Consider the following 13,054-nt stretch of genomic DNA (forward strand, 5'->3'; position numbering starts at 1 on the left):
ATTGTCACACGGCAGCATTTAGCTCAGAGGACCAATCAGATCTGTCCGTGTTTGGAAATCTGTGTGCAAACACATGAAAACAGCTTTCAGCTCTGTTTCGAGACTAGGTCACCACCGTAGTGAGCCAAACTCCGAGCGTCGATCGCACCTCGTATCAGCCTGCCGCCGTGCCTGCTACACCTCTCTGAGGTCACTACGTTACGATGCAAACAGTTTAAAACGCCAGTATTAAATCCTGCTTCCTCTGAGCGCACTGGGCCCGCCGTGCCTCTGAACATCGAGGTTTAACATGAAATAATAGCAGCAATTTAAAGTTCTGTAGCTTTAAAACAGAGTAAATAATATTGTGCTGTACAATATTTCTAAGAAAGAGTCATTTACAGCAGCTGACTTTCAGAGTCTGAGAGACTGTAATTTGTCGAATATGGGACTTGTGTTGTGCAGCACATGGAGCACTTTATTTAAAGAGACTGTCGCTGAAACACACACACACACACACACACACACACACAGTGCTGTTTAGATGTTAGTGGTCTAGCTTCATCACATGCTCAGTGAGGGTCCAGGTCTGTCCAATCACTGAAACGTGGATGATTAATTATAGACAAAAAACGTTGTGTTATATAAATGAATTACGATAATGATGCCATGATCACATGACTGCTGTTTCCAGCGTGCTGTTGTTCTGCCATCATTAAAGGTCTAAACTAGAAGAGCTGCCTCTCTTGTCACCCGCCCTGTAATCCTGCTAATTTCCCCTGATAACACCGAGTATGTGACGGCCTCACAATTTACCGGCGACGCTTTCAGTGACACTCCTCCCCGAGAGACGCATGCACACATGTTTGCTGGCGCAGATGTTTGCAGATGTTCTCTGGAGGATATAAAGAAGATAAAACTTCTCCAAAGTGAGATGTAATTGTTCCCTTATGGAAACAGCGTAAAGGCAAAATGTTGTATAAGAGCACTTGTGTAGGCACTGTTGCCACCTCATAGATCTGCGTGGAGGATTGGGTGTTTAGTTTTTTGCTTCCTGCGCAGAGTGATGGGGCACAATAGAAAAATAAACATTCACGCAGAAACCTCGAGTAATTCAAGGTGATTATAGATTACACAAGCTTCTGCAGAAAGAGCTGCACACACCGTGCAAACACACTTTCCCCAAACACAAACACACACACAATCGGTCCACCGTCACCGCTGCACAAAGAGGAGAGGCAGAGGTGGACCTGCTCCTGCTGACAGACAAGGAGAGACTGAACCCTGCTGATAACAAAGCTTTTGCTCAGACCCATGTGATAGGCTGTAGCCCGGGTGTGTGGGAAAGAGTTTGGGGCTTTCCTCACATGCTTGGCTGAGTGCAAAGTTTAGTTCTGTCTCACTGATGATGAACGCTCAGGGGACTTTTCAGAGGACAGCTCTGAAATCTGACAGGTTTACAGAGCAGCTTCGTTCCAAGGTAACCACCTGATCGCAGTGACGCAGCGTGTTGTTGGTGACGTTTCGTTCATTTCCACTAGGAGAGCATCCAAAGTGAAGCATCTGTTGGCAGCTTGGTCGTTTTCAGACACTTGATTGTGTTGTTTCTTGTCTGGATTTCTGCTAGCTGTCACTAAATATTCATATCTGTGCAGTCAGAGCTGAGATTGAGGCTTCAGAGATGTACAGACTGAGAAATAGGACGGCATCCAATAATCTAATGGGGGTATGTTGGGGCTGAAATACTGTGGCCTGCTGGGTAAAGGTCAGGAAGATGATGGATGTTGACCTGTCCATCTTTGGTACTCTAACGCAGGTGTTAGATATGAACACTGATTATTGATAACTGGCATAGTTATTAGAAATATAGTTTTGGCCATTCGTTACTGAGTATTTCCTTGAATATTTACCACAATCATAATTTGAAGTGTTTTTGTTGACCAGCAGAAGCTGTTAAACCTGTGCCTATGCCCCGATCAGTGCCCACTGTTGACCCCACACTGCTCAGCGCCCAGCAGCAGGGTAAGAAAACACACACTTACGGATGACTGCAGACACGATACACAACTGCTTTTCCTTCCAACTCCCTATAAACACAAAGCTCAGACTGCAGGCGGTTCACCTGAGTCAGAGGCTCTCTGGTGTCTGCAGGTAATCCTGCTTTCACATTGAACTGGTTTAAAAACTGCTTCGTAAAAGACGTCTCACTGGTTTAAGGCCAACAACCATTCCTGCTGCTCTCTACGCTCATCTGGATACCGAATGTTCCTATAGTGAAAATGCAAAAATGTGAAGTTGGAATAAATTCCTGAGACTGTTTCCAAACTTTGACTGCCTCTAAATCCAGTTTGAGACCCCGGTGGCCTCCGTTTAGCGCTCTTTACCAGACATATTGTATTAATATAAGGATGAAAAAAAGTTTCTGCATATGGTCTCTGTCTGTCGCTCCACCGCACTCCACTGGAATCATATTTCTGTGCACAGTTGACAAATTAAAGAAAAAAAATCAAAGGTAAAGTGTGTAAGTGTGAGCTGAACTCTTCTGGACGAGCACCATTCACCTGTAACTTTCCTTCATTTGCCTGTTCGATGATGTTGGAGAGTAAGGCCTGACACATCATTCAAAAATGTCCCAAAGAATTTATTCAGAATAGTAAAAGCTTTGTTTTCCTCCTCTGTTCTGTGCACACATACAAAGTATAATTTATACTATTATAGTTATTTAATTGAATACATAAGTAGAAATTTAGAACTTCATGTGTTTCATTTTCCTTTGTCCTCGCCGCTGCAAACAGACAGGACGTTTTTGCTGCTGAGTCTTAAACTGAATCTGTTGGATTTTTCTTTGCCTATTAAACTTTTTATAAACGCATGTGTAAAACTTGTTGATGGAAAGACGCCTCGAGTATAAACCAAGGAAGATGGGAACATGGTGAGCCAGAGAGTGAGTGGGAAGCTAACGGTATGTGGTTAATGAGTAGCACAAGAGGACTCGCATTAAGGAGCTTAATGGACTTTAATGATAGGAAATGACTTCAGACGCCGTCAACATGAATATGTTACACAGAGCGAATTATAAAGAGCAACATCTAACAAGATTCCCAGAGATTCACTCACAGCCTTGGAGTGTAATGAGTCGGAGCGTTTCATTAACCCCGCCGAGTACTTTGGTGATGAATCAGGACTTTGATGGCAGAGCCATTCATATTTATTTCTCAATTAAAAAGAGGACAGCAGCTAATCTGCCACACTGAGTCTGATGAAATGATGGAAGGATCGTTTTCCAGTTTCCATTACCAGGCTGAGAAACGGCGCTTTCCTCTTTCTCCTCCTGAGCACCAGGAGACATAAGATAACCAGTGAAAGTGGCACTCGAGGAGATGGTGGCCTCTGTCTGATTGGACCTCGCGCCGTTCGTCCGTCTGTCTGCCATCTAACACATCATTACGACCTCAGCACCGCCGCTTCGCCGCTGTCTAGACTGTCATTAGCTGCTGGCGGTCAGCCGCAGAATGAGAGGGAGAGGGGGAGCGTGGTTGGAGGGCAGGATGAGCATCATTCCCGTAATTCACACTTTGCTGCTGTTTTTAAACGCGTGGTTTCAAATTGTTTTAGAGAAGCTGCTCAGCGGCTGGCAGAGCACAAGCAGGTTGAGCTGAGCAGCTTCAGTGTTTCCATTCACCTGCTATTATGGCACAAACAGAAGAACCACAAAGTTAAAAAAAAACTGCTTCACAAAGGCTCTCAGTAAAGAAAAACCTGTGACAACAACTGAGAACAGCCGAAAAATAGGCTTTACATACGACAATGGCTCACGTGGGACGTGTTTAATGTTTGTATCTAATATATTTATGCATTCAGAAAGGACACAGCGGCCTTCTGCTTTACTCTGTTCATGATAGTTACAGTGCAAACAGAGCGTGATCATAGAAAAGTGTTTAATATATGCTTGTGTAATGTGTAACACATCACTGTGTTTATGAGCTGCAGATTAACCAGCTTTATTGTGACATCAATACATAAAGAAATTTAATTGAGACCATGAAGACCACTGACTCAACATAAACGATGGGCATAGCTACCAGCAAGGATAAATGAAGCAGGTGCACAGGCTTAAACCTGCCCACCTTTATACAGTCAGTGATTACGTGTCATTCATGCAGCAAGCAAAAAGTAAAATGTTTGCAGAGGAATTGTACGCTGCTGCAGTGTGCACAGTGCAGCCATAGAGCATATTATACCATATAACCTTAAAGACTGAGCAGGTTGCTTAGTCAGCCGGTCATGCATAAACTAGCATCACGCAGTTCCTCAGATAAAAATATTCAGTCGGCCGGCTCAGCAGCAACTTTATGACAAATCACTGAATCATTCAAACTTCAGTTTTCTGTCAAGGTGAGTTCAGATGTTCTGAATAAACCGTGCGACTCGGGCAGTTAAACTTTTGTCCAATCGCTGTTATAATTAAAATGAAAAAGCCTTTTTGATGCAGCGCATTAAGCCTCAGTCCAGGCAGATAATGAAGAAAAATGGAGCTCGTAGCGCTCCGTTAAAACTCGTCAAAGACTCTGAAATGAAGATGCGGTGAAGAAGCAGGTGTTTCTTTCCGGCAGCCCTGAGCGTCTCCTCTGCAGCCGGCTCAAACTTTTTAATTCAGTCAGTCCCCTCTTTTTTTTCTTTGAGTTTATGTGTGATGTAACAGAGTACCATTAATCTTTAACCCTTAAACAAACTGTCACTCATTTATTTGACCACTGGCATGATTTTGTACGAGAGTTTTACTGCAGCGTTGAAATGCCATTAAGATATCAGAGCTGTATAGTTATCAGCTAGATTTTTTTATGTTCCACTGACTTACTCTGGGCCTCTGTAAATGCACCAGGGTTAGATTTTACAGCACGCAGTCGTTCCCGATGAGCACAGGGACTAATACATCCATATACATCCCCATTCATGCCAGTTTCCATAGCAGTAATCTCCCGTGTGTGATTTATGGCTCCTGGTTGGTGTCTGTTTGCGTGGCTCTTTGGCTGGGCAGGGCGATTGTGAGAATTTACCATTGTGCACAGGTAGCAGCATGAGAAGCACAAAGAATATCTGCACTGGTTTTCAGTTTTCATTGATTTAACCCTCTGGACGAGACTCTGGGAGAGCAGAGTGCTGCAAATGTAAATAAATAATATGAATTCACAACACCCCAAAGATGTGTCACTGTAACGGAAAACAAAACCAGTGAAGGAACAAAGAAACATAATAAGATCTAGAAACGGCGTCAGTCAGTAACAGGAACGTTTCAGCTGGGGTCCTTCCTGGCTCACCTTCTGAAAACTAATTGATTTCTCATTATGAAAGCTGTCAGCTCGTTTCATTTACTCTTTTTATTTCAAGCAAACCTGCAGTTAATGACTCCTGAGATCATTTCTTATTTCGACCACCTCTCCAAACACCCCTCTTCAAATGTCTCACTCCACGTTAAGCGCTGTGGTCTCTGGTTTTTCCACGTTTCCCCCTCCTCTGCCTCTCAGGCTCTTCTAGTTGTGGAGTATATGCAGTCAGCATATTTTCCCAGTCTTTTCCCAGCTCAGAGAAATCAGCCAGGGGATTAGAGGCTTATGGTGAAACATTATTCAATCATTTCTTTCCCGTTCTTCTCCAGGACACTTTTAAGAGCAGAGGAGCGTGTTTTACGAGAGCCACAGAGCCAAGAGAGATATTATCTGTTGATCTGTTCTTTCAGCCTGCCCTGCTTGTCAGAGACTCTCAGAGGTCCTTTATGGAGGCGCCCACCATGTTAATGTTAAAGTAGAAAACTAATTTGGTGTTATTATTGTTTCATATGCTACACATTAACTGTGCAGAAGAAGCATTAGCTGGATGGATCTGTAGATTTATTCCCTCTGTTTAATGGAAGAAAAGTCTTGCTGCGGTCGGTATGCCCAAAAATACACAAGTGACCTCAGCGTTTAACTTTCTCATGTTTAAGGAAACTCTATCTACACTCAGGATTTTAGGAGGCCACCTTCAGGACAACTGCTGAGGACAGTTTCCATCTTAGTTTTCATCTTGTATGTGACAGGAAGAGGGTGGATGCATTTAATGCAGTTCAGTTCAGTTTTATTTAGATAGGTGCTTGATATTGTAAGGTGAAGACCCTACAATACAATCACATGACCCATACGAGCCAAGTGCTGTGGCAACAGTGGGAAGGAAAAGCTGCAGAGATTTGCATTGTGGGTAGTGGATATTCAAGACTTTGTGTTCAGACAGGCGCTCAATGCAGATGATGTGCATCATTTTCCACTTGTGAAGAAACTCGAAGTGAGTGAACTACAGACAGAAACCGTTTTTATTAAGAGTGGAATTGAGTGGAATCTCCAAGTGAAATCTGCTCATTCACCATGTTTTATGGTTTGTTAAATTGATTTTTTTTTCTTTGTCCATAAGAGACAGTTATCGCCCTTAGACTGTGCAGATGGTTGGATGTTTTATCACTGCTTTTCTGTGAGACTGTTTTATGAGTACAAAGTAGATCCAGTGACAGCTGCTCACTGTCACGTCTGAGGATTGTTCAGAGAAACCTGGTTTCTGGAAACACCCTGTAAATGGAGGTTCACTATGTCCGAACTGTCTAACAGAAATATGTAGCGCATCTTAGATTATTTTTGGATTTGTTACCATGGTATGGTAATGACTTGAGCCTCGCGCCCAACTTGGCAAGTATGGACACGTTCGTGTACATTTGTGGACTGTGATTTATCATTGTGATGTCAACAGTGTCGGTCAGTCACCTGTAGAATCAGTAAATGTGTTTAAAAAGCAAAATCCAGAAAATTCTGCTGAATATTACGTGGCACCAAAAACAACCAAGGTGCTGTGTTCATTTGAAGTAACGTTGATATTTACTTTTCAAACACAAAAGAAAAGAAGAAGAGAATCAGACCAGGTCCCTGGAGTGGAGGTCGTAGTCTTGACTCTCTGTCTGCAGCATTCAGAGCCTGCAGTAACCTGCTCGTGTTGTCAGCAGTGAGACTGAATATTATTCGTCAGAATGCGTTAACATGATTCGATTTTGCGCCGTCAGTCATTTCGTGGCTTGGAGACGTGTCCCGTCCAAGACCACGTCTCGTGGTCTGTTTGCAGAGCAAAGCGTAGAGCGAGGAGAGCGCAGCAGAGGCCTGGTTTACATTAAAGAGTGTCCTCTGAGGAGGGAAGGATCGACTGAGGGAGTGAAACATCCTGAACAAGTAGAGTGATGAAAGAGGGAAAAATGGAATGATCGGATAAAGGCTAGAAGAGAGATGATGGGACTCCAAAGGAGCCAATCGACCACCCGTAGATGCAAAGAGAGGAGGGAACAGTTTCAAACAAGAAAGCAAATCAACAAGGGAGCAAAGACTCTACATAAATGTCATTTACAGGATTCATTTGTCATAATTGAAAATTTGAAATGTGCAGAGACAGTTTAAGAAGTGATGAAAGATCCACTGCATATATTTCAACACGCTTTGAATTCTTGAACACTTTGAATCTTTCAGGGACTCTAGGAATGGATTCTTTCAGGATTTTATTTGTATTATTGTGTTGAAATTTCTTGCTTTTTTAATGTCTACCGATTTTGCAAAAATAAATGAATTGTGACTGGATAGACAGTAAAATCAAGGATAGACAAGTAAGAAGCAAAAGATCATGAACGAGGAGAAAGTTAGAATATAGTTAAAACTGGATGAATCTGATGGTTGGAGGCAGTTTGTACAGTATGTGTTAATTGGACTGGTCACTGATCTGTTATGACCTGTAACCTGTCCTCATAGAGCTGAAATGGTACGTCCAAAGAGTCAAATCTTTATGCCTCTGCAGTTGTTTCCATCTTTCCCTGCTTCATGCTGACACAGTGACCCCATACTTCATAAAAACAAGTTTGTTTGTTTTTTCAGTTAATAACTTGAACTCCACCCATCTCACAGCTGGAGCAGCGACTGTGAGCCATTTTCAGTCTGAAACCTCACAGAAACTTTCAGTCTGATATCAGCTGCTCACCCTACATTTGTGTGGTCAGGTTTCTTAACAATACAACATCAACCTAATTTTCCAGAGCAGCAGCACAGCTCCAACAGCAGTGCTAAAGGACCAAAGTTTCTGCTGGTAACCGGTAAGCAGGGACAGACGGTGGAACATATCCGTGTCCATGACCAAGCTCCAAAATCGTCAGAGAGGTAGAAACCAAACAACCGTTACTCCTAGCTGGAACGTTCAAAACATGCGCTTAAACATTGGGGAGGAAGCATCAGAGGGGCAAGTAGAAGAGGGCAATAAAGGTAAGGGAAAGAGAAACATGCTCTGAGCTCATGATCCAGTTTCCTGGAGGCAGGGTCTTTACAAGGTTGTTTTTTTCTTTCCCCCTATAGAATACTCTGGAGTCCTGTATGGGAAGGAGGGTCTATGTATCCTATAGCGTTACACCCACATTAAGAGCTGTGTTTTCTTCAGGCTGAGCTGTGAGCCCCTAGAGACTCTGATGGGTGGAGGGCCAAGAGTGGAATATGCTGCAAATAAAACCCCAGCTTGCCTTTTTTCACTGTTCTTGTTGGTTAGAGAACATTTTTGAATTTTAGAAGAAAAAACAAACATCTTTTTGTCACTGCAGGCTTGACCTTATAGATTCAGTAACACCTACAAATGAAACCAAAGAATAAGCTGTGAAAATATTTTTAGATCTAAAAAATCATTGTTAGAAAGTCGATCACAACTGTTTACTTAACCCATGACATGTGTGTGTATAGGTTAACAGTTATCTTGGAAGCTCAATCAATCTCTGCTGGGTTCCTCAGGGATCTGTCATCAGGCCACTGCTTTTTATACTGTACATCAATGACATGGCTGCAATGTCAAAGTCATTGAAGGTCATATTGTTTGCCGATGTCACACACCAGTGTGCCAGGGAAATAACGTGGAACAACCTCTGAATGAAGTAGAAAATTATCTGAAGATGTTCTTTGACTGTTTAAAAATTAATTAATTAAAACAAAACACAGAATGTCATAAAATTTCATAATATTTGGAAATCTTAAAAATTCCACCACTGTGAAACGGAGTATAAATATTAAAATTAGTAAAACCCATCTGAAATAAGAATTTACAAATGATCTTGGATACTCAATATTACTTATATCTCAGGAAAAATATAAGAAAGCCAACCTTTATGAAGTTTCAGCAATAAAGACCATAATTAAAACCGTGAACCATTAAATTTACTTTTTATTAGATTAACTGACTTTGAGAGGAATGCTCGTGTTCAACTCTAATATGGGAAATGTTCATCCCTCCGATCGAGCCGTCTCAGTGTGAGAGTAACTCAGCTTGAAAACTTTCTTTAACTTCTTTATTTTTTGACGAAAAGCAGTCGGTCTCGATAAGTTTTGAGCTTCTACCTCCTGCTGTTTGGTAGTTTGTACACAGGGTGTAAAACTTTAGATTAAATGGCTCAGGAGTGTCGGGATCTTCACTTTTACACTTCTTTTGTTTGTGTTTTCTTTAATTGCTACACAGAATAAAACTAAACTGAGCTGGGTCAAAACCGGTCAACATCACATCATTTTTAATATTTTATGTAAAACGACAAAGAGGGGAGGACGGGAGAGGATGATAAGAAAAACCTGATTCTTTAATTGTTGAGATTTAAAACAAAAGATCGTGGACAAGTTTAGAGCAAGAGGCTGAGCGACATGATGATCTCACAGGGAGCGGTTTATCTCCGAGGATCATGGACTTGTTACAGCCGCACATCTCTTTATTAAACAACACACAGACGCTGTGTCTCCTCCCTGACGCCTCCCCTCATCGGGCCGTTTACTGATTAGTCTTTATTTAAATACATTCTGATTGCAGAGATGAATTACCCACAATCCCCTTGACACTGACAGACAGTGATGGGCTGACGCGGATCACAGCGGGACTTCGAGTGTTTTAAAGGCAATTTAAGTCAGAAATAAACTCCGAGCAGAGCAGAAGACTCATGCTGTGTCTCGTTTCTCCGATGCTCACAATCAAACACACTTTTTTTGTGCAGCCGGTCAGAACAAAACGGACGACAACTGAAACTGACAGGAAATTGGTAAAATGGGATGACAGCGGCTTGATTATAACCCCCAGAAAATATTTTTTTTTCTTATCATTGAAACTTTATTCAAAGCAGCAGTTGAACAAAACTGAGTGGAGCTGCTGGAAACTTTGGAAAAATTCCAGCTATTCCTGAATTCATCCATTCATCCATCGTAGGCCCAGCTGTAGCTCAGGAGGTGACCCTTCCTGCTGCAGTCTGCATGTTTCTGTGGCTTAGATATTGATCGCTGAGACAGGAAGTGCAGAGACGCGCTCGTATGAGTAAATGAGGCGTTCGGTATAAACAGCTGTGACTGCAGGGGTAGAAGAGAAGAACCGTTCATTTACCATGTTATCCATCCATCCATCCTGTGTCTCACACAGTGGCAGTAACACAAGTATTGTTATATGAGAAGAAATTTGTAAAATGAATCTGTAACCTTTAACTTTCAGGGTTTTTTGTTGTATAGCATCAGAAGTAATAACCAAATACTTCAAGTCACTGTAACACTCGTGGGACATTTTTTCCATGTTACAGATAAAGTTTCATGTTGGGTGTGATCATAGAGTTGATGTTATCTACATTAAAGGGATCCTTTGCCGTTTTCCTTTCTTTTGTCTCCTTTCCTAAAGCCACCTGTAGCTAAGGAAACTCAACAGTTGCTTGTGCAGATCTGTCTGTCTGCTGTTTGATGGAATGTGTCATGGTTGGCATCAGTCCTCCCCTTTGTGTTTCTCAGTAAATCAGTCTTCAAGCGTGATCGGCCCTCAGAGCTGCTCTAATTGCTTTGTAGTTGTTGTACATTATATCTGATCTCACTAGTTTCCTTCTCTCTGCCCCCCTCCATCCTTTATCCTCCTGTCATTCCGCTCTCCCTCCCTCCAGGCGGCATCCAACTCTCCCCGGAAGACTTCACCAAAGCCCAGAAATACTGCAAGTACGCCGGCAGCGCCCTGCAGTACGAGGACGTGGGCACGGCCATCCAGAACCTCCAGAAAGCCCTGAAACTCCTCACCACCGGCAAAGAATGAGGCCCTTGTCCTCCTGCCGGCCCACTCCTCCATCCCTTCTTTTCTCTCCCCTCCCCCCCTTTCACTCCAGCAGCGCCACTCTATCCGTCACTGATCCGGCCCAACAGCGAGCTGAGGATACAGCTCACTCTCTCACACACACACACACTGAAGAGGGCCGTTGAGCTCGCCATCAGACGAGGACACGATGGAAATCAGCGTTCAACAATAGCTGCCTGTGTGGCTGCGAGTCGCACTGATTGACAGGACAACAGTCCGACGGCAGAACACGGCGACTCTGACGACTGACGCACATCACAGCTTCATCATTGGTCTGAAAAGACAGCAGAAGGTCCTCGGGCTGCCATTTAACATCACGGAGCTCGCCGCGTACGCATCGGTAAACCGTTACCATGGAAAGCAAATCTCTGAAACATCACTTTTTACAAAAAGTACAAAATAAGTCTGAAATCATTCTGTTCAAACTTTAAAGAGAAATGAACAAGAAAATGAAAATGTTCTGCTTTCCTGACACTAAACTGTGTCACGGGCAGAACGACGATTTAGGAACTCGCAGATCGACACAACAAAAACAGCGGAAATATTTGGTTTGAGTGCAGCAGGCTCTGTTTGTGTTCTGTGTATATGGTGAGAAAAAAAATGTTCAACTCGAAGTAACTTTAAGGTCACAACATTCAACCTTTTTTCTGCTGACACAGCATTAATGACAAATCACAACTGTAAGAGTTTGAGGGGCCAAACTAAATTAATTGGCGGCTAGATTTAAGTAATTGGGGGTTTTTTTTGTTGCCATTTTTCCTGCAAAATTACCCAAAATCTTCAGAGATTTCACGAGTGAGTCCATGTCACGTCTTTTCTAACTGCGACAGAGGGCGCTGAGTGATCTCGGACTCGATCAGCTCATCTTCTAAGTGCAGCTTCGAACTTCACACAAGTATATAAAAAAAAACAACCTAAATGTCAATCTTCCCATCACACAATAAAACTAATAAGAGTATTCCTCAGAATGCCAAGAGTGTGAGATGACATGCGACAGACGCTGAACGAGCTATGCTCGTTTTCAGACGGCCTTCAGCTCCCTGCTTCAGGTTCTCTTCTTCTACGATATCAGAAAGGAAAAAGTGTCTGAATCACTGCTGTCGGGACGTCTGCGACTGCTCGCTGTGATTGTTTTGGCTGTTGGCGTTTTGCTCTTCTGTAACAGAAAACTGTCTCATTTGTGTCACTGTCAAACGGACGCTGTCCTGATATTCAGTGATGCAGAATAAATGGAGGCGGCGAGGCCTTGGGGCAGCGTGGCTGTCGGCCTTCTGACTCGTCGTGTGGCCGAGGAGGCGGAGGATTATCTCCTGAAAGCTTGTCTCATGTTGACATATCACCGTGTGTGTGCTGGTGGAGATGGGGGTGGCAGTTGTTGTTTCAGCTTTAGTTCTTTTCTCTTTATTTAATGTTAATCATTCTTGGTTTGTTTGAAGGTTTTCAGAGTTGCACGAAGCTTCTGTCAGAATCAGTGATTTACAGCAATTTGAATAAAATGTTGGAAATGCGCAGCAGTGTTGATTCTTCCTGTTTGTGTTTTATTCATAACTGATGTCACTGTGTTGGAAATGAAAGCATGTGTAGCTCAAGCCCAACAGACGTGCAGCAGAATGAGCTCCATGTTAATGAAATCTGCATCTTTATAGTAGGACCAGATGGATCCTGCTATTAGCTCAGCACTGTAAAGATCCTCCAACACTGAAGCCTGCAGACGGTGCTCTGTGGTCGTCTCTGAGCCGCCCCTCGGGGAGGACCCATTGTTAACCCCATTTCTTCAAAAGGAGGCAGCAGCTCTCGGCTTCTTCTACTATTAGTCTCATTTAGCTAACCATCACAAAGAGCAGCAACACAACTCAACAGCGTAGGTCTTTTAATCTGCTGCCGGTGACTGAATAACGACTCCAAA

The 13,054-nt window shown here is 42.9% G+C and overlaps 1 protein-coding gene across 3 annotated transcripts in view; it reads left to right on the forward strand.

Moving 5' to 3' along the window:
* vta1 (vesicle (multivesicular body) trafficking 1) overlaps positions 1-12,657 on the forward strand; it is a 56,946-nt gene extending 44,289 nt beyond the window's left edge. Inside the window, exons 7-8 of one of the 3 annotated variants that reach the window (XM_042226878.1) lie at positions 1,924-2,001; positions 10,964-12,657. In XM_042226878.1, coding sequence (XP_042082812.1) covers positions 1,924-2,001; positions 10,964-11,109 — 224 coding nt within the window. In that variant the 3' untranslated portion in view covers positions 11,110-12,657. The remainder of the gene's footprint in view (positions 1-1,923; positions 2,002-10,963) is intronic. The other 2 variants (XM_042226879.1, XM_042226880.1) reach the window with 2 other exon arrangements.
* The last annotated feature ends 397 nt before the right edge of the window (positions 12,658-13,054 follow it).

Source organism: Haplochromis burtoni, unplaced genomic scaffold (genome assembly GCF_018398535.1).
Source record: "Haplochromis burtoni strain Fernald_Lab_line unplaced genomic scaffold, NCSU_Asbu1 Contig_232, whole genome shotgun sequence".
NCBI lineage: Eukaryota > Metazoa > Chordata > Actinopteri > Cichliformes > Cichlidae > Haplochromis > Haplochromis burtoni.